This window comes from Lynx canadensis, chromosome D2 (genome assembly GCF_007474595.2).
Source record: "Lynx canadensis isolate LIC74 chromosome D2, mLynCan4.pri.v2, whole genome shotgun sequence".
Lineage (NCBI taxonomy): Eukaryota > Metazoa > Chordata > Mammalia > Carnivora > Felidae > Lynx > Lynx canadensis.
The window spans coordinates 54,356,433-54,380,318 of NC_044313.2; the positions used below are offsets into that span (position 1 = coordinate 54,356,433).

Consider the following 23,886-nt stretch of genomic DNA (forward strand, 5'->3'; position numbering starts at 1 on the left):
CCATGCTATTTTCCGCAGTGGACTGCACCAGTTTGCATCCCCAACAGTACACAAGGATTTCTTATTCTCCACACATTGTTTATTTTGTGTTTTTTATTTTAACGATTCTGACAAGTGTGAGGTGATATCTCATTGTGCTTTTGACTTATATTTCTCTAATGATAAGTGATGTTGAGCATCTTTTCATGTGACTGTTGGTTATCTCTTTATGTCATGTCTTCGTTCTAGAAATGTTCATGTCTTCTGCCCATTTTTTATTAGATTATTTCTTTTTTTTTGGTGTTGAGTTTTAGAAGTTCTTGTATATTTTTGGACACTAACCCCTTAGCAGATGCATCATTTGCAAATATTTTCTCCCATTGAGTAGATTGTCTTTTTGTTTTTGTTGATTGTTTCCATTGCTGTGCAGAAGCTTTTTATTTGGTATAGTACCAGTAGTTGTTTTTGTTTGTTTAATTTTTTTGTTTGCTTGTTTGTTTTTATTTGCCTGCCTTAGCAGACGTACCTAGAAAAATGTCTCTATAGCTAATGTCAGAGAAATTATTGCTTGTGTTCTCTTCTAGGATTTTTATGGTATCATGCCTCACATTTAGGTCTTAACCTATTTTGAGTTTGTTTTTTATGTGTAGTGTAAGTGTGTTACTTTCATTCTTTTGCATGCAACTGTCTAGTTTTCCAACATCATTTTTTGAAGAGACTGTCTTTTCTTCGATTGCATATTCTTGCCTTTTTAGTTGTAAATTAATTGACCATATAATCATGGGTTTATTCTGGACTCTCTGTTCTGTTGATCTCTGTGTCTCTTTTTGTACCAGGACCATGCTGTTTTGAATACTACAGCTTTGTAGTTTATCATGAAATCTGAGATTGTGATACCTCCAATTTTGTTCTTCTTTTTCAAGATTGATTTGGCTATTTTGGGTTGTTTGTAGTTCCACACAGATTTTAGAACCATTTGTTCAAATTCTGTGAAAAATACTGTTGGTATTTTGATAGGGATTGCATTAAATCTGTAGTTAATTTGGATAGTATGGATGTTTTAACAATATTTGTTCTCCCCCATTCATGAACATGGAATATCTTTCCATTTGTTTCATCTTCAGTTTCTTTTATCTGTGTTTTGTAGTTTGAAGAGTACAGGTTTTCATCTCCTTGGTTAAGTTTATTCCTAGGTATTCTATTATTTTTGGTGCAATGGTAATGGGATTGTTTTCTAATTTCTTTTTCTGCTACTTTATTATGAGTGTATGCATCAGGTTTCTGTATATTGTATGAGAATTACTGTATGAGAATATTGTATTAGTGTATTTTGTATGAGAATGCAACAGGTTTCTGTATATTGATTTTAATATCTTTCAACCTTACTGAATTCATTTGTCAGCTCTAGTTTTTTTTGTGTGTATGTGTGTGTGGAATCTTCAGAGTTTTCTATATATTGTATATTGTTATCTGCAAATAATGAAAGTTTTACTTCATTACCAGTTTGGATTCCTTTTATCTCTTTTATTTGTGTGATTGCTGTGGCTAAGATTTCTAGTACTACATTTAATAAAAGTGGGGAGAGTGGGAATCCTTGTCTTGCTCCTAATCTTAGGGGAAAAGCTCTCAGTTTTTTACTATTGAGTATGATGGTAGTTGTGATTTTTGTATATGGCCTTTATTATGTTGAGATATGTTCCCTCTAAGCATGCTTTCTTGAGTGCTTTATCATGAATTGATGTTATCTTTGTCACATGCTTTTTTTGCATCTATTGAAATGATCATATGGTTTTTATCCTGTCTCTGTCGATGTGATGTATCACATTGATTGATTTGTGATACTGAACCATCCTTGCATACCAGGAATAACTCCCACTTGATTGTGATAATGATATTTTAATGTATTGTTGGATTCAATTTGGTAATATTTTGTTGAGGATTTTTGCATCTATGTTCATCATAGATAATGGCCTGTAGTTCTCTCTTTTTTTGTGGTGTTTTTATCTGGTTTTGGTATCATGGTAATGCTGGCCTCATAGAATATATTTGGAAGCTTTCCTTTTTCTATTTTTGGAATATTTTGAGAATAACAGGCATAACTCTTCTTAAATGTTTAGGTAGAATTCACCAGTGAAGCCCTTCTGCTCTTGGACTTTGGTTGGTTGGGAGTTTTTGATTACCTATTAATATTTAATTTCATTGCTGGTAATTGGTCCTGTTCAATTTCCTGGTTCTTCCTGATGAAGTTTTGGGAGGTTATATGTTTTCTAGGAATCTATCCATTTCTCCTAGGTTGTCTAATTTGTTGGCACATAATTTTTTAAGTTTATTTATTTATTTTGAGAGAGACAGAGAGAGAGAGAGAGAGAGAGAGAGAGAGAGAGAAGAGAGAGCGCACAAGTGGGGAGGGAGAGAGAGATCCCAACCAGGCTCCACACTGTCAGTGTAGAGCCTGACACAGGGCTTGAACTCAAGAATCTATGAGATCATGACCTGAGTGAGAGTGAGTATGTTTTAACTAACTGAGCCACTCAGGTGCCTCCATTGGCACATAATTTTTCATAATCTTCTTCTATAATCCTTTGTATATAGTGGGTGGTCAGTCATTATTTCTCCTCATTCATTTCTGATTGTGTTTGAGTCCTCTCTTTCCCTCTCTCTTCTCTCCCTCTCTCTCTCACCTCTCTTTTCTCTCAATAAATCTGGCTAAAGGTTTATCAATTTATTGAGTCTTCTCAAAGAACCAGCTTCTGGTTTTATTGATCTGTTGTTTTTTTAGTTTCTATTTTGTATATATCTACTCTCAATCTTATTACTTCCTTCCTTTTTCTGAACAACCAGTCTCTTAATGTTCTACCTATTATGTTGAAACCATATGACAGTGCTGATATTTGCAGTTATTGGTTTGTAAAACGACGAAGTCATTTGAGTCCCCCTAATAGTTAAAGAGCAAGATAGATTCTGGGAATACAAAAGTAACATAAATTATGATATGGTTCAGTTACCAAATCATGTAGCAGTTTGAAAGAATAGAATCATTCTCTTGAATGAGGAAAGTTAGGAAAAATCTTTATAGAATAGATGTCAGTTTCAAACTCTAGCTAGAGGGGCTTCTGTACATTCAGGTTTTTTCTTGCTACTGATAATTGAATTAACTTGGTAAGCCCATTAGGTTTTTGTCTTCCTGTAGAATTTTGTTAATTGTACATGTTTTAACTTCAGTATCAATTTTTGATTCCTTTGGTCTCACACTTATTCTTCCAATTCATTTTTTTTTTGGTTAAAAAAATAACAAAATTTATCATCCCAACCATTTTTAAGTATACAGCTAAGTAGTGTTAAGTATATTTACACTGTTGTTAAAGAGATCTTTATAACTTTTTCATCTTGCAAAACTAAAATTCTTACCCATTAATACCATCTGTTCCACCCTCCCTGCAGCCACCCGGTTACATCATTCTATTTTCTGTCTCTATGAAATAGACTCTGTTAGATGCCTCATATAAGTAAGGTCATAATACAGTATTTGTCTTTTTGGCTCATTTCACTTAGTGTAATGTCCTCAAGGTTCAACCATGTTGTGGCATGCAATATGATATCCTTTCCTTTTTAGTTTTTTTTTCTGAGTTACTTAAATTTTTTGACATACAAAAGTTGTACATAACTAATGCCTACAACTGAGGAGTTGGAGAGAAGTATGTACCGGTGACCATCATTAGTGTATGCCATAAACCAGTCCATCACCTTTAGAAGTTTCTCTAACCTTCTAATTTGTTATTATTATAGGTTGCTTTAGTGAGAAAACACTTAACATTAGGTCTACCTTCTTAGCAAATGTCTAAGTATACAATACAGTTTTGTTAACTGTAGGCACTATGATGTTCAGTGGATCTCTAAGACTTACTACTTTGTGTAACTAAATATTTGTGCCCTTTGACTAATATCTCCCCATTTCCTCCTCCCCCAGCCCTGGAAAGCACCATTCCACTCTCTGGCCTTTATGAGTTTGACTCTTTATATTCATAATGTAAGTGGTATAATATAGTACTTGTTCTTCTGTGTTTGGCTTAGTTCGCCTTAGCATAATGCCCTCTAGGTTCATCTGTGTTGCCAGAAATGGCAGGATTTCCTTCCCTTTTTGATGCTGAATAGTATTCCTGTGGGTGGGGAGTACACACATGCCACATTTTATTTATTTGTGGGTGTTTTTTTTTTAAGATGTTTCAAAGTAATCTCTATACCCCAGTGTGGGGCTCAAACTCATAACCCAGAGATCAGAGGTCACACGTTCCACCAACTGAGCCAGCCAGGTGCCCCCACATTTTATATATTGTTGATTGAGAGGCATTAGGTTGCTTCCCATGCCTTGGCTACTCTGAATAATGCTTCAGTGAAGGTGGGAATATAGATATCTGAGATCCTGATTTCATTTCCTTTGGATATATACCCAAAGTGGGATTCCTAATCATTTGGCAGTTCTATTGTTTGTTTTTTTGAGGATCTTCCATTCTGTTTTCATAGTGGCTGTATGAATTTACATTCTGACCAAAATGTACCAGGGATCCCTTTTCTCCACATCCTCACCTCCACTTGTTATCTTTTTTTTGTTGTTGTTACCAAAGCCATCCTACCAGGTGTGAGGTGATATTTCATTGCAGTTTTAATTTGCATTTCCCTGATGATTATTGATGTTGAGCACATTTTTCATGTATAGTTGGCCATTTATGTATCTTCTTTTGAGAAATGTCTCTTCACTTCCTTTGTCCATTTTTTAATCCGGTTATTTGGGTTTTTTTTTTTGGCTATTATAAGCGTTCTCTATGTTTGATATTAGCCCTTTATTAAATACATGGTTTGCCAAGTATTTTCTCCCATATGATAGGTTGTCTTTTCATTTTGTTGATTGTTTCTTTCACTGTAGTGAGCTTTGTAGGTTTCACATAATCCTGTGTCTCTTGGCTTTTTGTTGCCTATGCTTTGGTATCATCCCCGTCATTTTAAAGCTGGAATATTATCTTGTATATATATATTCCCACATTATCTTTATCCACCCACCTGTTAATGGACCATACCAGTTGCTTCAAACATTTTAGCTGTTGTGAATAATTGCTGCTGTTAACATGAATGTGCAAAAATCTCTCATGACTCTGCTTTCAGTTCTTTGGGATATAGACCAGAAGTGGAATTGCTGGATCATACGATAGTTCTATTTTTAACTTTTTAAGGAACCTCTTCCTGTAGAACTTTTCGCAAATTTCAGTACTATGCTCCCGCTAAACTGTACCTGAAAACTATTATTTCTGGATTAATGCAAATTTATTTTTTTGCATATCTAGGGCCCTTGCAGAATCTCCACATCTATAAACAACCTGAAGAGTGAAGTTGGTGATAAAGGGAAGAATAAAGATGAAGGGGAAGTTTGTAACCATGAAAAAAAGGCTGCAGGTATTTGTCTCGAGCCTCATCCAGAAGAGAGAAGAAGAAACGTTCTGGATTCCGAGACAGAAAAGTATGGAACACAATCTTATAATTAATCCGAACTGTAGTCAATTACAAGTTAGAATAATGCAGTTGAGGTCTCTTTTATCATTTATTTCAGATGGTTCATATTCTCTTTGCAGAGTATTCACCTTTTTTGCTATATTCTGTCATGTTCTAAGGCAAGTGTAATCTTGAAATGTGAAGTTAATGGGGATAGTGAAAAAGATCCAAGATTGGTAATCGGATTTGCATATATTTTCCGTTTCAATTTAACTACCTACGTTGGTTCATACTTTCCAGATCTTTTCAGATGCTAAATGTTCTAGGTATGTTGAGTCTTTGGAACGACTGATTGATGATGCCCAGTTGGAAGGCGGGATGACATCCTTTTGGAAATATACAAATATTCCAAAATTCAACTAATTTGATGATAGCATAAACTTTAAATGACTTCAACATTTTATATCTTTAACACAACCTGCTGTTATAGAGCTCTACCTCAGAAAAATTTTCAATTCTGGTATAGTAAATACCTTTGGTATTGAGCATTTGAATTCAGCAGACATGAGTGATGGAAAAGTCAAAAGGATGAATTTCATTTTGCACGATAACATTGAATTCAGGGAATTGCCTTCACTTGCCAAATGTAGCTAATAAAACAACAAGATAATTTGAGTTATTTGTGTGTTGCATGTGTGTGGTATGTATTTGCAAGGAAAGTTCCTCTGAGAGATTTGGATCTCTGTGGGTTTGTTTGGATGAAGTTATTAAATAGGCCTTTTCATTTCTCTGGGTTGCCTGGGTGGGCTCAGTTTAGTCAAGTATCTGATTCTTGATTCAGCTCAGGTCATGATCTCACATTTGTGGAATCAAGCCCCACATCCAGCCCCACTGTGCTGACTGTGGAACCTGGTTCAGATCTCTTCTCTTCCTCCCCGTCTGCCTCTGTCCTGCTTGTGCTCGCTTACTAAATAAATAAATAATCTTTTCATTTCTCAAATCCATTTTCTTCTTTTAAAAATTTTAAAAATGTTTATTTATTCTGGAGAGAAGAGAGAGCATGAGCTGGGGAGGGGCAGGGAGAGAGGGAGACCACAGAATCTGAATCAGGCTCCAGGCTCCAAGCTTCAGCACACAGCCCCAAGCGAGGCTCAAACTCATGAATCATGATATCATGATTAAGTCGGACACTTATCCAACCGAGCCACCAGGCGCCCCTCAAATCCATTACTGGTTGAGGTGAATTTGAACAAAAATATGTATTATAAGTTAAGTGTCAACTATTGGTATTCCACAATGATACGTTATTTAATCTTTTGCCCTGAGTGAATCAGAAGAAAGGTCAGACCTCACCTTGTGCCAGCAGTTTCATTTATAAAGTCAAATTTTCCATTTTACAAATAGAGCAAAACTATCCAAATGAGCATTTATTTTTGAACTTTTCCATTTTCTTCTCCTGCTTTCTGCTCCAGCAATGACCATATGTCATACTTCCCAGATAAAAACTGAAAGCTTGATAATTGTAATTTACTTAACTTGTAGCTCCCAAGGCTATAAACCTTTCTAATCTGTTTCTGAAATAATTCTTTCAGTAAAGTTTAGTGGAAGAGCTATGTTTTCCCTATTCAGGGATAACCATTCCACATGTTATCCTGTTTCCCTAACACCTATTTCAACACTTATTTTTTCCTCTGCCTGTTTTCTCAGCTGCTCTTTGTCTTGTCATTTTTACATAGTCTACATGGACATGTTAAAGATTTTTCCATCTTTAATAAAATAATAAATTGCATTTTGAGCATGTTTTGTTTGGGTTTTTGGTGGGGTGTTTTTTGTTTTTTTTGTTTGTTTTGTTTCTTGTTTTTGCCATTCACATTCTTTCCCTGCAATACCAAACTGCTCCATTTTCCATAGGCTCTCTTTGACATCCTCCCTTTTCACTTAAATTTTTGGCTTTGATCTTTTACATTCTCTTGATTTTTATGTAATACTTAAAATATTCAGAGAGAGGGGCACCTGGGTGGCTCAGTCAGTTAAGCGTCCAACTTCGGCTCAGGTCACGATCTCGCAGTTTGTGAGTTCGAGCCCCACGTCAGGCTGACAGCTCAGAGCCTGGAGCCTGCTTCGGATTCTGTGTCTGCCTCTCTCTCTGACCCTCCCCCACTCACACTCTGTCTCTGTCTCTCTCTCTCAAGAATAAATACACATTAAAAAAAAAATTAAAAAAAATAGTCAGAGAGAAAGAAATAGAGCTACTATAATGACATTACATGTATCCATCCCTCATTTTTGTCAAGTTTTAACATTTGATTATATTTGCTTCATTTTTTTTCCCTTTTTTATTAAGAAAACAAAATGATATAAAAAATACATTGCTGGAGCTCTGGGTGGCTCAGCTAAGTGTCCAACTATTGATTTTGGTTCAGGTCATGATCTCATGGTTTGTTGATTTGAGCTCCATGTTGGGCTCTGCACTGACAGTGTGGAGCCTTCTTGGGATTCTCCGTCTCCCTTTCTCTCTGTGCCTCCCTTGCTTACACACGCTCTCTCAAAAATACATAAACTTAAAAAAAAATACATTGCTGTATTGTCCTTAGTTCATGATTTATTAATGCCATGCATGGCCTGGTGGTTTTGTGTGATTGATTGATTGATTGATTGATTGATTTTTAAATAATATACTCACTTTTTAATTTACATCCAAGTTAGTATATAGTGCAACAATGATTTCAGGAGTAGATTCCTTAATGCCCCTTACCCATTTAGCCCATCCCCCCTCCCACAACCCCTCCAGTAACCCTCTGTCTCCATATTTAAGAGTCTCTTATGTTTTGTCCACCTCCTGTTTTTATAAATTTTTTTAATGTTTGTTTATTTTTGAGAGAGAAAGACTGAGTATGAGTAGGGGAGGGGCAGAGAGAGAGGCAGACACAGAATCTCAAGCAGGCTCCAAGCTCTGATCTGTCAGCACAGAGCCTGATGTGGAGCTCAAACTCACAAGAACTGTGAGATCATGACCTGAGCTGAAGCTCAAGCAACTGAACCACCCAGGTGTCCCCCCGCTCCCTGATTTTATATTATTTTGCTTCTCTTCCCTTATGTTCATCTGTTTTGTATCTTAAAGTCCTCATAGGAGTGAAGTCATATGATTTTTGTCTTTCTCTAATTTCGCTTAGCATAATACCTTCTAGTTCCATTCACATAGTTGCAAATGACAAGATTTCATTCTTTTTGATTACTGAGTAATACTTCATTGTGTGTGTGTGTGTGTATATATATATATATATATATATATATATATATATACCACATCTTCTTTATCCATTCATCCATCGATGGACATTTGGGGTCTTCCATACTTTGACTATTGTCAGATAGCACTGCTATAAACATTGGGGGTGCATGTGCCCCTTTGAAACAGTATACTGTATCCCTGGGATAAATACCTAGTAGTGCAATTGCTGGGTCATAGGGTAGTTCTAGTTTAATTATTTGAGGAATCTCCATACTGTTTTCCAGAGTGGGTGCACCAGTTTACAGTCCCACCAGCAGTGGCAAAAGAGATTGTCTTTTCCACATCCTCGCCAATATCTGTTGTTGCCTGAGTTGTTAATGTTAGACATTCTGACAGGTGTGGAGGTAGTATCTTGTTGTGGTTTGGATTTATATTGTGATGTGGAGCATTTTTTCATGTGTCAATTGGCCATCTGGATGTCTTCTTTGGAGAAGTGTCTGTTCATGGTCTTTTGCCCATTTCTTCACTGGATTATTTGGTTTTTTGGGTGTTGAGTTTGATAAGTTTTCTATAGATTCTATCTGATATGTCATTTGCAAATATCTTCTCCCATCCATCGGCTGCCTTTTAGTTTTGCTGATTGTTTCCTTTACTGTGCAGAAGATTTTTATTTTGATGAGGTCCCAATAGTTCATTTTTGTGTTTTATTTTTAATTAAAAAAAAATTCTCAGGTGTAAAGAGCTGTCACTCAGTTTATGCTATACCATTGTTGTACATGCTCCTCTGTTTAATATTTATATTCTTTTATCTAGTTCCATTTGATTTATTTTTTGATTTTTAAATTTTAATTTTATTGTTCCCTCTGGAACTTTAAGTCCTGAATTCAGAAAAATTTGCATACTGCTTCACTGTTGCTTCACTGTAATTTATTTTCTTTGGAACTCTTCTTAAATGTATCTTGAATGTTCACAACCTATACTGTATATCTTGTAGCTGTTCTGTTATAATATTTTTTTATTTTATTAGAGAGAGAAAGAGCACAAGCAGGGGAGAGGGAAAGCTGGAGAGAGAGAAAGAGAGAATCCTAAGCATGCTTCAGACTCAGTGCGAAGCTTGATCCCACAACCCTGGTATCATGACCTGAGTCGAAATCAAGAATTGGACGCTCACTGACTGAGCCACCCAGGCATACATACCTGTTACAGTTTTTTCTCATGAGTTCTTTTCCTAATCTCCTAGGGTCTCTTTTTTTTTTTTTCTCCAAATTTTTTTTATGGAAATAAAATAGTAAATCATAACATTTATCAGGCTGTGTGCTGACAGCTCAGAACCTGGAGCCTGCTCCAGATTCTGTGTCTCCCTTCTCTGCCCTTCCCTCCCTCTCTTCCTCCCTCTCTCTCTCTCTCTCTCTCTCTCAAAATAAATAAACTTAAAAAAAAAAAATTAAGGGGTGCCTGGGTGGTTCAGTCTGTTAAGTGTCTGACTCCGGCTCAGGGCATGATCTCATGATTCATGAGTTCGAGCCTCGCGTTGGGCTCTGTGCTGACAGCTCAGCAGCTGGAGCCTGCTTCAGATTCTGTCTCCATCTCTCTGTGCCCCTCCCCCACTCACACTCTTTCTCTCTCTCTTTCTCCTCTCTCTCTCAAAAACATTAAAAAAATTTAAAAACATAACATTTACCACATTACCAATTTTTAAGTGTACAGTTTATCATAGAGTGTAATCATTGTTTCACTATCCATTACCGAAATTGTTTTCGTCTTATAAAACTGAAAATATATACCCATTAAACAATAACTCTTTACTACCCTCCTCTCCCAACACCTGGAAACCACCATTCTACTTTCTCTTCATGATTTTGAATGCTAAAAATACCTCATAGATACTGAATCATACAGTTTGTATTTTTCTGACTGGCTTATTGCACTTCATATAATGTCTTCAAGATTCATCGTGTTTTAGCATATGTCAGAATTTCCTTACTTTTGGGGGCTGAATAATATTCCAGGATATGTATTTACCACATTTTTGCTCATCCATTCATCCATTGGCAGATACTTGGATTGCTTCCACATTGTAACTGTTGTGGAAAATGATGCTGTGAATGTGAATATACAGATATCTATTTGAGACCTTGCTTTCTGTTCTTTGGGTATACACTCTGAAGTGAAATTGCTAGATCATATGGTAATCCTATCTTATTTTTCTTATGGAAGCCTGTACTGTTTTCCACAGTGATGTGCCATTTTACATTCCTACCAACAAGGGTTCTATTTTTCTCATATCTTTGCCATTGCTTGTTATATTCTGTTCTTCTTATATTAGTCATCCTAACAGATGTGAAGCAGTATCTCAGTATAGTTTTCATTTGCATTTCCATGATGATCAGTGATGTGGAACAACTTTGTATGTGCTTAGTGGTCAGTTGTATATCTTCTTTGGATAAATGTCTGTTCACATCCTTTGCCCATTTTTGAATTCCATTTTTGTTTTTTTAAATTGTTGAGTTTTAGGGTTTTTTTAATATAATCTGTTTGTTAACTCCTTATCAGATATATGTTTGCAACAATTTCTTCACATTCTATGGATTACCTCCTTACTGTATTGATATTATCTTTTGATGCACAAAATTTAAAAACTTTCATGAAGTCCACTTTGTCTCTTTTTTTTCCTCTGTTGCTTGTGCATCTAGTATCATATCCAAGAAATTGTTGCCCAATCTGATGTCATGAAGCTTTTGTATTTTCTTCTATAAGTTTTATAATTTTAGGTCTTTCATTTTGGTCTTTAACCCAAGTTAACTTTTTAATGTAGAGTTAGATAAGGGTTCAACATTTTTTTTTTTTTTTTGCGTGTGGATACCAATTTTCCCAGCACCATTTGTTGAAAAGACTATCCTTTATCCATTAAATGGTTGTTTCTCCTTTGTCAAAAATCATTTGACCATATATGTGAGGGTTTATTTCTGGCTCTCTTCTATTCCATTGATCTGTATATCTGTCTTTATGTTGGTACCACATTCTTTTGATGACTGTGCTTTTGTATTAAGTTTTAAAATCAGCATGTAGTAGTCCTCCAGCTCTGTTCTTCTTTTTTCACAATTGATTTGGCTACATGGAGTCCTTAGGGATTCCATGGCATGCATTGGTTGTTTCCATACCTTGGCTATTGTGACTAATGCTGTCATGAACATGGCAGTACAGATATCTCTTCACTATACTGATTTTGTTTCCTTTGGCAGAAGTGGGTTTTCTGAATGATATGGTAGTTCTATTTTTAGGTTTCTTGAGGAACCTCCATGCTATTTTCCATTAAGGCTGAACCAATTTACTTTCCCACCAACAGTGCAAAATGTTCCCTTTTCTCCATATCCTCATGTACACTTGTTATCTTTTTTCTTTTTGATGATAACCATCTAATAGGTTTGAGGTGATATCTCCTTGTGGTTTTAATTTGCATTTTCCTGATAATTAGTGATGTTGAGCATCTTTTCATATATCCATTGGCCATTTGGATGTCCTCCTTGAAAAAATGTCTGTTTAGGGGCGCCTGGGTGGCGCAGTCGGTTAAGCGTCCGACTTCAGCCAGGTCACGATCTCGCGGTCCGTGAGTTCGAGCCCCACGTCGGGCTCTGTGCTGACTGCTCAGAGCCTGGAGCCTGTTTCCGATTCTGTGTCTCCCTCTCTCTCTGCCCCTCCCCCAGTTCATGCTCTGTCTCTCTCTGTCCCAAAATAAATAAACGTGAAAAAAAAATTTAAAAAAAAAAAAGAAAAAATGTCTGTTTAGGTCATTCTGCCCATTTAATTGAATTGATTTTTGTGGGTTGTTTTTGGTTTTGCTATTTGTTTGTTTGTTTGTTTGTTTATTGCCTTTTAAAGTTTTTAATTCCAGTTAGTTAACATACAGTGTTAGTTTCAATTGTACAACATAGTGATTTAACAATTCCGTATATCACCTAGTACTCATCAAAACAAGTGTACTCCTTAATCCCCATCACCTGTTTAACCCATCCCCCGAACCCTCCTCTCTGGTAACCATCAGTTCTATATTTAAGAGTCTGGTTTTTTTGTCTCTTTCCTTTGCTCATTTGTTTTGTTTCTTAAATTCCAGATATGAGTGAAAATCTTATGGTATTTGCCTTTCTCTGACTTAGTTCGCTTAGCATTATACCCTCTAGACCCATCCATGTTGTTGCAAATGGCAAGATGTCATTCTTTTTTATGGCTGAGTTATATTTCATACCCCCTCTTCTTTATCCATTCATCTATCAAGGGACATCAGGTTGCTTCCATAATATGGCTGTTATAAATAATGCTGTGTATTTTTCCCTCCAATTCTGGTCACATTTGCTTTATATATTTAGGTTTTCTGTGTTAGATGCATAACTATTCAGAAATCTTATATTCTCTTTATGAATTGACCTTTTATTATTATTATTCTCTTCGTTGTCCCTTTCTACAGTCTTTGGCTTAAAGTGTGTTTTGTTTGGTAGTATAGCTATTCCTCCTTTCTTCTTGGCTTCCATTTGCGTGGAATATCTTTTACCATCAACTTCACTTCTGCTTGTGTGTGTCCTAAAAACTGAAACGAGCTTTTTGTATACGGTATAGTTGGGTATTATTTTTTTATTTCAACATTCTGTTTCTTTTGATTGCAGGATTTAATCCATTACATTTAAAGTAATTATTGATAGATATGGGTTTACTATTGCCATTTTGTTATTTGTTTTCAGAGTGTTTTGTAATTCCTTTACCCTTTATTTCCTTTCTTGTTCTCTTCCTTTGGTACTTGATCATTTTCTGTACCAGTATGCCTAGATTTTTTTTTTCTTTTCACCTTTTGTGTATCTGGTGTAGGTTTTTGCTTTATGATTACCATGGGGCTTACATAAAATATCTTGTAACAGTGTATTTTAAGCAATAACAGCTTAACTTCTAATGTATACAAAAGCTCTACATTTATACTTTTATGTTTTTAATATCATAATTTATGTCTTTTTACATTGTTTATCCATTTACAGATTATTATAGTTATGTTTAATACTTTTTAAAAAATCTCCATGTTAAAGAGAAGTGATTTACCCACCACCATTACAAAATTAAGAGTGTTCTGAGATTAACTATATATTTACCTTCACCAGTGAGTTTTACATTTTATATGTTTTGCTTATACTGATGTCTCTTTGTTTTAGGTTCAGGAATTACCTTTAAAAAGAAATAAGTTTATTGGGGTGCCTGGGTGACTCACTCAGTTGAGCGTCCAACTTTAGCTCAGGTCATGATCTCAGGGTTTTTGAGTTTGAGTCCCACCTTGGGCTTTCTGCTGTCAGTGAGGAGCCTGCTCTGATCCTCTGTTCCCCCATCTCTGCACCTCCCCCATTCACATTCTGTCTCTCAAAAATAAATAAAACTTTTTTTTTAAGTTTATAAAAATTAAGTTAACGTAGTCTCTACACTCAACATGGGGCTTGAACTCAATGATCCTGAGATCAAGGGCCACATGCTCTACCAATTGAGTCAGCCAGGCACCTCAGGTTCAGAAATTACCTTTAACATTTCTTGTAAGAGTGATCTAGTGTTGATGAACTCCTTCAGTTTTATTTTCTTGGAAAACTCTGTAATGTGTCTCATTGTGGTTTCTTTGGATTCATCGTGTTTAGGACTCTTTGAGTTTCCTGGGTCTCCATGTCTGTTTCTTTTCCCAGATTGGGATATTTTCAGTCATTTCTTTGAATAGGTTTTGTGCCTCTTTCTCTCATTCTTTCTCCTTCTGGGATCCCTTTAATGTGCACTTTGGTCCATTTGACGATGTGCTATATATAGTCCCTTAAGCTGTCTTCATTCTTTTTTATTCTCTTTTCTTTTGTTACTGTAATTAGGTAGTTTCCTTAATTTTTCCGCCAGAAATTAATTTGCTTTATATTCAGTGAGACTGGTGTCATAGGGCTTGGAATTTCATAGAACTTTAAGAGGTCATCCTGTAATAGATGATTGTTACTATGGATGGCCAGAAATTCACTAGATGAAAAAGAGAGGGAGTTCTTAACATGGAAAACAGCTGTTAGGGTACAGATTGGGTGTTATAAATCACCTCTTAAAAGAAAATGTGTCAGACACTAATTTATTACAAGATCTTTCTGCCTGCTACCTTTTCCAAGGTCTGACTGCAGTCTGCATTCAAAGCTTATGTATGAGTTCTGACATCAGGGCCCACAGGGATTCACAGTCACTTGCATTCACTTGGTCTCAAGATATTATAGCCTTGGTTTTCCTTAAGCATTGTACCAAAATTAAACCCGAGAACTGGTTTTGGGACCAGCAGTTTTATTGAAGAGAACTGTCTTAGCATTAGCATCATGAAGTTCCAGAATGTTTTAAGTAAATGATTGAATGTAACTATTATAATTCCCTTAGTAAATCTTTTCTCCAGGCTAACCATCTCAAAATTCTTCACCACTTTTCTATATATCTTGGCTTCTAAGCCATTATTATCTTGGATGCTATATTCCAAACGCTTTATGAAATAGTTTGTTAGAATTCCTTTGAATAAAACCACTTAAAAGGAGACTGCTTTGTATCATTATATCATTTGTTATGGTGTGATCTCCAAGATACATTACTAAGTGAAAAAAAATAAAATATGTACTATACAGTATGTCTATATTAAACTCTTAACAATATGGGAATGCAAAAAGTCTATTACTTTCCTTGGCCTATTGTTTGAAACCAAAACTAATAATATTCAGAAACATAATTTAGGGACTTGCAACAATCAACAAATCTGGTTTGAATCTGAAAATTATTGACTTTTAAGTTGTTGTCTTTCTATCTTTATCTTGTATAAGATTGACTTAAGTTTTTAGTTCACAAAAACATCTTTGGCAGTAGCTATAGCTTATATCCTAAACATTACAAACTGATTATTTTTGTTGTCGTTATTCTGAAGAACAAGAATACAGATGTCCTAAAGTTGTTTCTTCTATAGCCAGTATTATCCGGCAGGTAGTTACAATATAATATAAAGGGCCTTTGAGTTAAGACTTGTAGCTATGTCTTAAGGCTTAGTGTGTTTGCCACATGCAAAATGTTTTTTGATAAACAGTACTCAGATTTTAATGCAAATTAGTCTTGGAAGATTCCTGTCATGTATAGTTATAAATTAGAGATCCTTTCCTAGTTGCTGAAAGCATATCAGGTAGTGGAATTAAGACTCTTGAACGGCTGCAGTCAGTGACCTCAAAGTGACCATTTAGCCGGGAGTGGCAATTACAGTGTTAGTTGTGTTAATACGGCAAATTAAAAACATTAATAATTTTTTTTTTAATATTAGCAAATTGCTTTTTAGACTTTGAACTGTTGGATTTTTAGATTGTATTGCCTTGACATTTCCTACTAGTTATTTATAAGCTACTATTTATTTTTGGCTATCTCAACATCTAAAATTCAGGTATGAGAAAAATCTTTTCACCAGAGTGCTGTGTAGCTGGTATTTTGGTAAAGATTTTTCTCATACCTATATTTGTAAGATAAGATTATGCAGAAGATGCAGTGTTTTGTATGTTGCATACACAGAATCACAGCTTGGATGCCAGATAAAAAATGGGCCTATTAATATTATACCCTTTTAGTTTAATATATGCCATATTTGATTTTGTTACTATTCAAGTATTTACTTGTGTTCTTCCCAGCTCTGCTCTTTTCTAAATATGGCATATGTAGGGGTGGCTGGGTAGCTCAGTCGGTTAAGCATCCAACTCTGAATTTTGTCTCAGATCCTGATCTCATGGTTTGTGAGATTGAGCCCCAATGTCAGCACAGTGCCTGCTTGGGGTTCTCTCCCTCTCTCTCTCTCTCTTTTTATGCCCCTCCCTCACTCATGTAACTCTCTCCCTCAAAATAATAAACTTTTTTTAAATAAAAAAATAAATGTGATATATAAAGGATTTCCAGCAGTTTCCTTAATTTTGTAGTCAAAAGTAAAAGGTTTTTTGCCTCAGACTTGTTAATTGAGTTTCCATGATGTGTAGTTTTATTTTTTTAATGCTATAATTCAATGTACTTTGTGTTTGAAAGATCATTAGCTGTGTAAACCTATGGATTCCTAATTCTGTCTTGTTTTAGAATTTAAGAAATTGCATCAAAGTAAAAACTGTAAAATCAATCCCTTTAAAAAAAAACTTGGTATTTTGGAATCTGTAGGCTTCCGTGTATATGTCATTATACCCTATTACTGAGACCTTTTGAATTATATGATATTTTCAAATTGTGGCTTTCAGTAATTTAAGAAATTAGAAAATTATTCACAAAAAAGTCTAAACAAAAGTTAAGCATTTTCTCAACTGGAATATGAATGTTATATCAGAGGGGAAAGGTTGAAAAGTTTTTGAAATTCAAGTTTATGTCTAGTATAAAAAATCAGTTGTAGAAAAAAAATATGTAATAGAATAACTCCAGATATAAGATGGAAAATATATGAAAATGAGAACTGCTTAATATAGTAACACTCTGAATTTCTAATTTCAGGTGATGGAATATGAGAATAGGATTCGAGCATATTCCACACCAGACAAGATCTTCCGCTATTTTGCCACCTTGAAAGTAATCAATGAACCTGGTGAATCTGAAGTGTTTATGACCCCCCAAGATTTTGTGCGATCCATAACACCTAATGAAAAACAACCAGAACGTAAGTGCTAAAGGGAAAAATAAGATTATGATATTAATTTTTTTATGTTCTTCTTTGTATTGCCTAAATGTTATAGGTCCATGCAATAATTATATTCATTGTGTACTGACTGAATGTCACGTATTATTCCAGTCTTTAGCAGTATAAAAGAGGAGCCCACAGTCTAATGAGCCAGTCCTCAACCAGGGTACCGGGTTGAGGAGATTGTAGCCAGGTATCATCTACTGGAAAGATTTAAAGACATATGGTACTTGTTGTCATTGGGCCAAGTGATTGCAGATGGGACAAGCAGCAGACAGACTAAAAAGCCTAGAAAGGAGGAGACTTTGGAGGAAGACATTTCAGGGTGTAGAAGCTTCGAAGAACCATTGTGTATACCTGGAAATCCAGAGTGCGGCATGCATGCCCAGGGCCAGACACATGCTTGGAAAACACTTGAGTGAGCTTGTACTTCTTGCTGATCTTTGTGCCCCATGCAGGGAAGTAGTGAAAGTTAAAGCAGAGGTGTAGCAGCTCTAGCTAAAAATTAAAGGAGGTCCCCAGCTCAGAGCCAGTCTGCAAACATTAAGAGAGTTGGTGTTTTTTTTGTTTTGTTTTGTTTTCATTCTTTTTGCCTCAAACATTTGAATAAGTCTTTGTCTGGTCACTTGCTATTTAGATATTAGAACAGAAATTTCAACAATGACACAAAACAGAGAACACAGCCTTTGCAAAAAAAATATTTTGGAAAAAAAATCACTAAACATTGATGAATGTAGTCTTCCACAATGTATATCACACCAAACACTGGGAAATAGGGAGAATCTGGTTTTCAGAATTACCCCATTATAATATTCAAAATGTTCAATCTTTAATAAAACAATTTCATGGCATACTAATAATCAGGAATAAATGACCCATCAATAGAAAGAAAAAGAATTGACAGAAACCATCCCTGAGGAAGCCCAGCATTACAACTTACTAGATAATGACTTTAAGTTAACTGTCTCAGGGCACTTGGGTGGCTCAGCTGGTTAAGCGTCCACTTTGGCTCAGGTTATGGTCCTCAGGGTTCGTGGGTTTGAGCCCTGTGTCGAGCTTGGTGCTGACAACTCAGCCTGGAGCCTCTTGGGATTCTGTGTCTCCCTCTCTCTCTCTGCCCCGTTCACACACTAGGGCGCGCTCTCTCTCACTCACTCTCAAAAATAAATAAACATTAAGAAAAAAAGATGTTAATTATAATCCCCCCAATTAGACATTAAGAAAATAACTCTTTCAGACAAGACATTGTGTATTGATAAAAGGATTAGTTCAAGAAGATATAAGCGTGGTAAATATACACATACCAAATGACTGACCCCAAAATATACGAAGGAAACTGACAGAATTAAAGGGAAGAATAGTCTTCAGTAATAGTCGGAGATTTCAGTACTGCCATTTTGATACTGGATAGAACATTTAGAAAGAAGGTTAGTGAAGAAAGAGGACTTAATGCTATAAGCCAATTAGACCAAATACACATTTATAGAACATTCCACTCAAGAGCAGCAGAATACAGTCTTTTCAGGTGCATATCAACATTCTCCAGAATAGACAAGATAGACTGTATATTAGGTTATGAAATAAATCTTAATGAATTTCAAAGATTAAAATGATACAGAGTATCTTTTCCGATTACAATAGAATGAAACAATCCATATGTACAGAAGGAAAACTAGAAATTCATAAATGTGTGGAAAGTAAACAGCATACACTTAACCCCTGGATCAGAGAAGAAATCACAAGAGAAGTTGGAAAATACTTGGAATAATGAAAGAGAAAATAGAATTTAACAAAACTTATGCAGTGCTGCAAGTAGTGCATAGAAGGAAACTCATAGCTATAAACACCAACATTTAGAAAGTTTTTTTAAATGTTATTTCTGAGAGAGAGAGAGAGAGAGAGCGAGAGAGAGAGCGCATGAGTGGAGGAGGGGCAGAGAGAGAGAAGGAGACACAGAATCCAAAGCAGGCTCCAGGCTCTGAGCTCTCAGCACAGAGCCTGACACGGGGCTCAACTCGTGAACTGCGAGATTATGACTGAGCGGAGTTGGTCATCTAACTGACTGAGCTACCCAGGCGCCCTATAACCACCAACATTTAAAAAAGAGAATGATCTCAATCAGTTTCCTAAAAATGGGTGTTGGAACTAAAAAGAAGAGCAGACAAAACCCAAAGATAGAGAAATAAAGAAATAATAAATGTTAATGCAGCAATAAATGGAGAATAGAAAAACAATAGAGCAAATCAACAAACAAAATTTGATTCTTCGAAAAGATCCAAAAAATGAGGGCCTTTAGCTAGACCAGGGAAAAAAAGAAGCAAAATAACTAAAATCAGAAATGCAAGTGGGGACATTACTACCTACTTATAGAAATAAAAAGAATTATAAGAGACTACTATGAAGGATGTATACCAACAAATTGAATTACCTAGATAAAGATGGAAAAATTTCCAGACACAAACTACCAGAGCTCTTAAAATTCAACAAAAAGACAAACAACTCAATTACAAATGGGAAAGGACTTGAATGTACATTTCTCCAGATAAATATGCAAATGGCCAATAAGCACATGAGAACATGCTAAATGTCATTAAGCATGAGGGAAATACAGATTAAAAACCCTATATACTACCTCACACACATACTTAAAATTTTTTTTTTTTAACATTATTTATTTTGAGACAGAGGAGAGAGCATGAACAGGGGAGGGTCAGAGAGAGAGGGAGACACAGAATCTGAAGCAGGCTCCAGGCTCTGAGCTGTCAGCACCGAGCCCGATGCGGGGGCTTGAACTCACAGACCGCGAGGATCATGACCTGAGCTGAAGTCGGACGCATTAACCGACTGAGCCACCCAGGCGCCCCTCACACACATACTTAAAAAACAAAGAAGTATTGGTGATTATGTGTAGAAATTAAAGCCCTCATCTATTGCTAGTAAGAATGTAAAATGGTGCAAACACTATGGAGAACAATTTGTCCATTCTCAGAAACATGGAATTAACCGTATGACCCAACACTTCCACTAGTAGTATAAGCCCGAAATGAATTGAAAACAGTGCTCGAATGAGTGCCTGTACACGAATATTCACAGCAACACTATTCACAATACCCCAAAAATGGAAACACCCCAAATGTCATTTAACAGATGAATGGATAAACAAAGTAATAGCGTATACATACAAGGGAATATTATTCAGATGTGGTTGAACCTTGACAACATTATGTTTAAGTGAAACAAGCTAAAGACAAAAGGCCACATACCTCTGATTTTAGTTATGTGAAATATCTATATAGGTAAATCCATAGAGATAGAAAGTGGGTTGTTAGTTGCCAACAGCTTGTTGGGGGAATGAGAACAGATTGCTTAATTGGTGTGAGAATTTCTATTTTGGAGTGAATGAAAAGGTTTTGGAACTAGATTAGAGGTGGTAGTTATGCAACACCGAAGTACTAAATTGCCACTGAACTGGATGGATACTTTGAAATGGTGATTTTATGTTAATGGAATTTCACCTCAGTTTTTAAAAGTGGAAAAAAGAATGTGCAGGTCAGTCCTCATTTGCAAATTTTGTGTTTGCAAGTTTGCATCCTCACTAAAGGTACTTGTAATCCCATACTCAGTACTTGCAGTGCTGTTGAGTCATCTGCATGCAGATACATGCAGAACAGCAAAATTTGAGTCACCCATTACATATGTTGGCCAGCTGAAGTCAAGCAAACGAAGACTCTGCCTTTTGTTTCAGTTTTCTTTCTTTAAACAAGTGTCCGTGGAGGGAGGGCAGGAGAGAAGAGAGAGAGAGAATAAAATGTCTTAAACAGAAACGCACATAAATCAAGTTTATATATCGATCAGTTAACAAAAATTTTGTGACCAGAGGTTCGAGAAACCCAACCCTGTATTTCCCCTAGGAGAAATAGGTCAGTATTCAGCACTTCATTTTTCATGGCAATTTTATAGAGCATAAATGCCACAATTAGCAGAAATCAGTTGTATATGGTACAGGAGTAGGATATAAAAAATGAAACTGTTCTTTTACAGGGTATGTTAAAGAAGATATCCTAAAGGGGGCAGCAGTTGAGTTAAGCTTTGAAGGTATGAATAATAGGGTGCCTGGATGGCTCAGTCAGTGGAGTGTCAACTTGGCTTAGGTCATGATCTCATGGTTCGTGGGTTGAGCCTCGCGTGGGCTCTGTGCTGACAGCTCAGAGCCTGGAGCCTGCTTCAGATTCTGTGTCTCCCTCTCTCTCTCTGCCCTCCTCAGCTTGTGCTCTCTCTCTCAAAAATCAATAAAAATTAAAAAAAAAGAAGAAAACTGAATAGTAATTCATCATGTATTTGAGAGGGAAAGGGCATCATTCAGATTGAGTAAATTGTATGGTCAGAATACAGACGTGAAATAGCAGTGTGAGCTTGGGGAACCAGCAAGAGTTATGTTTTCTAACCAAGGAGTTTATAATGTTTTGCCCATATTTATTAACATTAAATAACTCTAGGACAAATGAAAACTCCAGGTAGAACTATCACCTCTCAGCAGTACAGAAATCTATATATTTATATATTTTGTTATGGAAATTTTCAAATATAAAAATGCAGAGAATAAAATCAATTATAAATCAGCCTAATATATACCTATCACTTAGCTTCAACAGTTGTCAACACATGGCCATCTTTTTTTTCTTTTAGTTTATTTATTTGAGAGAGAGAGCAAAGAAGAGGCAGAGAGAGGGAGAGAGAGAATCCCAAGCAGGCTCCATACTGTCAGTGCAGAGTCCAATGCGGGCTCAAACTCATGAGCCACAAGATGATGACCTGAGCTGAAATCAAGAGTTGGATGCTTAACCAAATGAGCTACCCAGTCACCCCCAGCACATGGCCAATCTTATTTCATTTATAACTTTCTTATTTCTTCTCCTCACTCTAGATTGTTTTAAAGCCATTCAGACATATCATTTAATCTGTAAATACCTGTGTGTGTCTAAAAGATAAGTACTGGGGCGCCTGGGTGGCTCAGTCGGTTAAGCGGCCGACTTCACCTCAGGTCATGATCTCACGGTCCTGGAGTTTGAGCCCCGCGTCGGGCTCTGAGCTGACGGCTCGGAGCCTGGAGCCTGCTTCGGCTTCTGTGTCTCTCCATCTCTCAGCACCTCCGCTGCTCATGCTCTGTCTCTCTCTGTCTCAGAAATAAACATTGAAAAACTTTAAAAAAAAAAATAAAAATAAAATAAAGATAAGTACTAAAAAAAACAATAATAATTTTTAAATGCTGCATTTTTGAAAATAGCATTATTTCTTAATAGCATATATCCAGGCACTGTTCAAATTTCCTTCTCTAAAAAACATGTATAGTTTGTTTGTTCAAAACCAACCTCCAAAGATGGTCACACTGTATTGTTACCTCTTAAGTCTTAACAGCAATTTTTCTCTCTCTCTCTCTCTTTTTCTTACCATTTGTACAAGAAGAGTTTTATGCCTTGTTTACATCTCTCAGCCCCCCTTTCCCCTTTTTGCTCAGATTGGTTTGCTGCAGCAGTTAGAATAGAAGTCTAGCCTGGCAGGAAGAAACCTCAACTGTACAATGCATCCCTTGCTTTCTACTTAGAGCATCTCTGCTACTGTAGCATGGGACCTTTGCAAGAGACCACTCGACCATATGGGCATGTACACATGTATGGAGGTACAAAGGAGTTTACTCTTTGTTGGATTTGGTAGATAAATTCTCTCTTCTCCATTGTCTTGGGTGGTCAGTTCTGAGACACAAACTAATGGTTTCTTAGATGGGCCAAGGAGAAGTGCGCCCCAGTTGTCTAAAGCAGCAGTCAGCTCCAACACACCCTTGAATTGGCTTTCCCTCCTTTCCTGGTTCACTCTTCCTGACCCTCTTACACTGGTTCCCTACTTTTTAGGAAACTCAGTCTAAACGTCATTTATTTGTGAAGGAATATAAGTCATTTATATTGTAGATTTCCCTCATTTGGGATCTTACTGATTGTATCCCTGTGGTATTATTTAATATGTTCTGTACTTTGCCTCTCACCCATGTTGCAAATAAATAATGAAGCAACTAAAAGAGTATACCAAAATGTTGATTCTCTAAATGCTGAGATTATAAGGAATTAACTCTTTTTTATATGTTCCTTTATTTTCTAATACACTTCATATACATTTATTCAACAAGTATTGATTGACCTCTGCTATGAGTTAGACACTGTTCTATATGGAAGGGACGCAGTAATGAATAAAATAGGCAAAACTTCCTGTCTTTATAGAGTAGAACGTCTTTTATAAAAGAAGGTATATAAAATTTCCACTAATTGCATTGAATTTTAGATTAAGAGCCTTTTAAATTAGTTTTAGCTCCTTGTTTTGGGAGATGTGGGAGAGATTAAAGAAGGCCTCTGTGTAAGATAGGGAAAAAAGATTATAAAATATATTCCTGGTTTTTATGGTAGTAAAATATTTTTGTACCTGTGAAATTATTTCTGAT

General features: G+C 36.0%; 1 protein-coding gene across 1 annotated transcript in view; it reads left to right on the forward strand.

Annotated features, from left to right (window-relative positions):
• MICU1 (mitochondrial calcium uptake 1) overlaps window positions 1–23,886 on the forward strand; it is a 250,315-nt gene that overhangs the window by 68,144 nt on the left and 158,285 nt on the right. Inside the window, 3 exon segments of the mRNA XM_032595262.1 lie at window positions 5,316–5,451; window positions 5,454–5,488; window positions 17,216–17,378. Coding sequence (XP_032451153.1) covers window positions 5,316–5,451; window positions 5,454–5,488; window positions 17,216–17,378 — 334 coding nt within the window.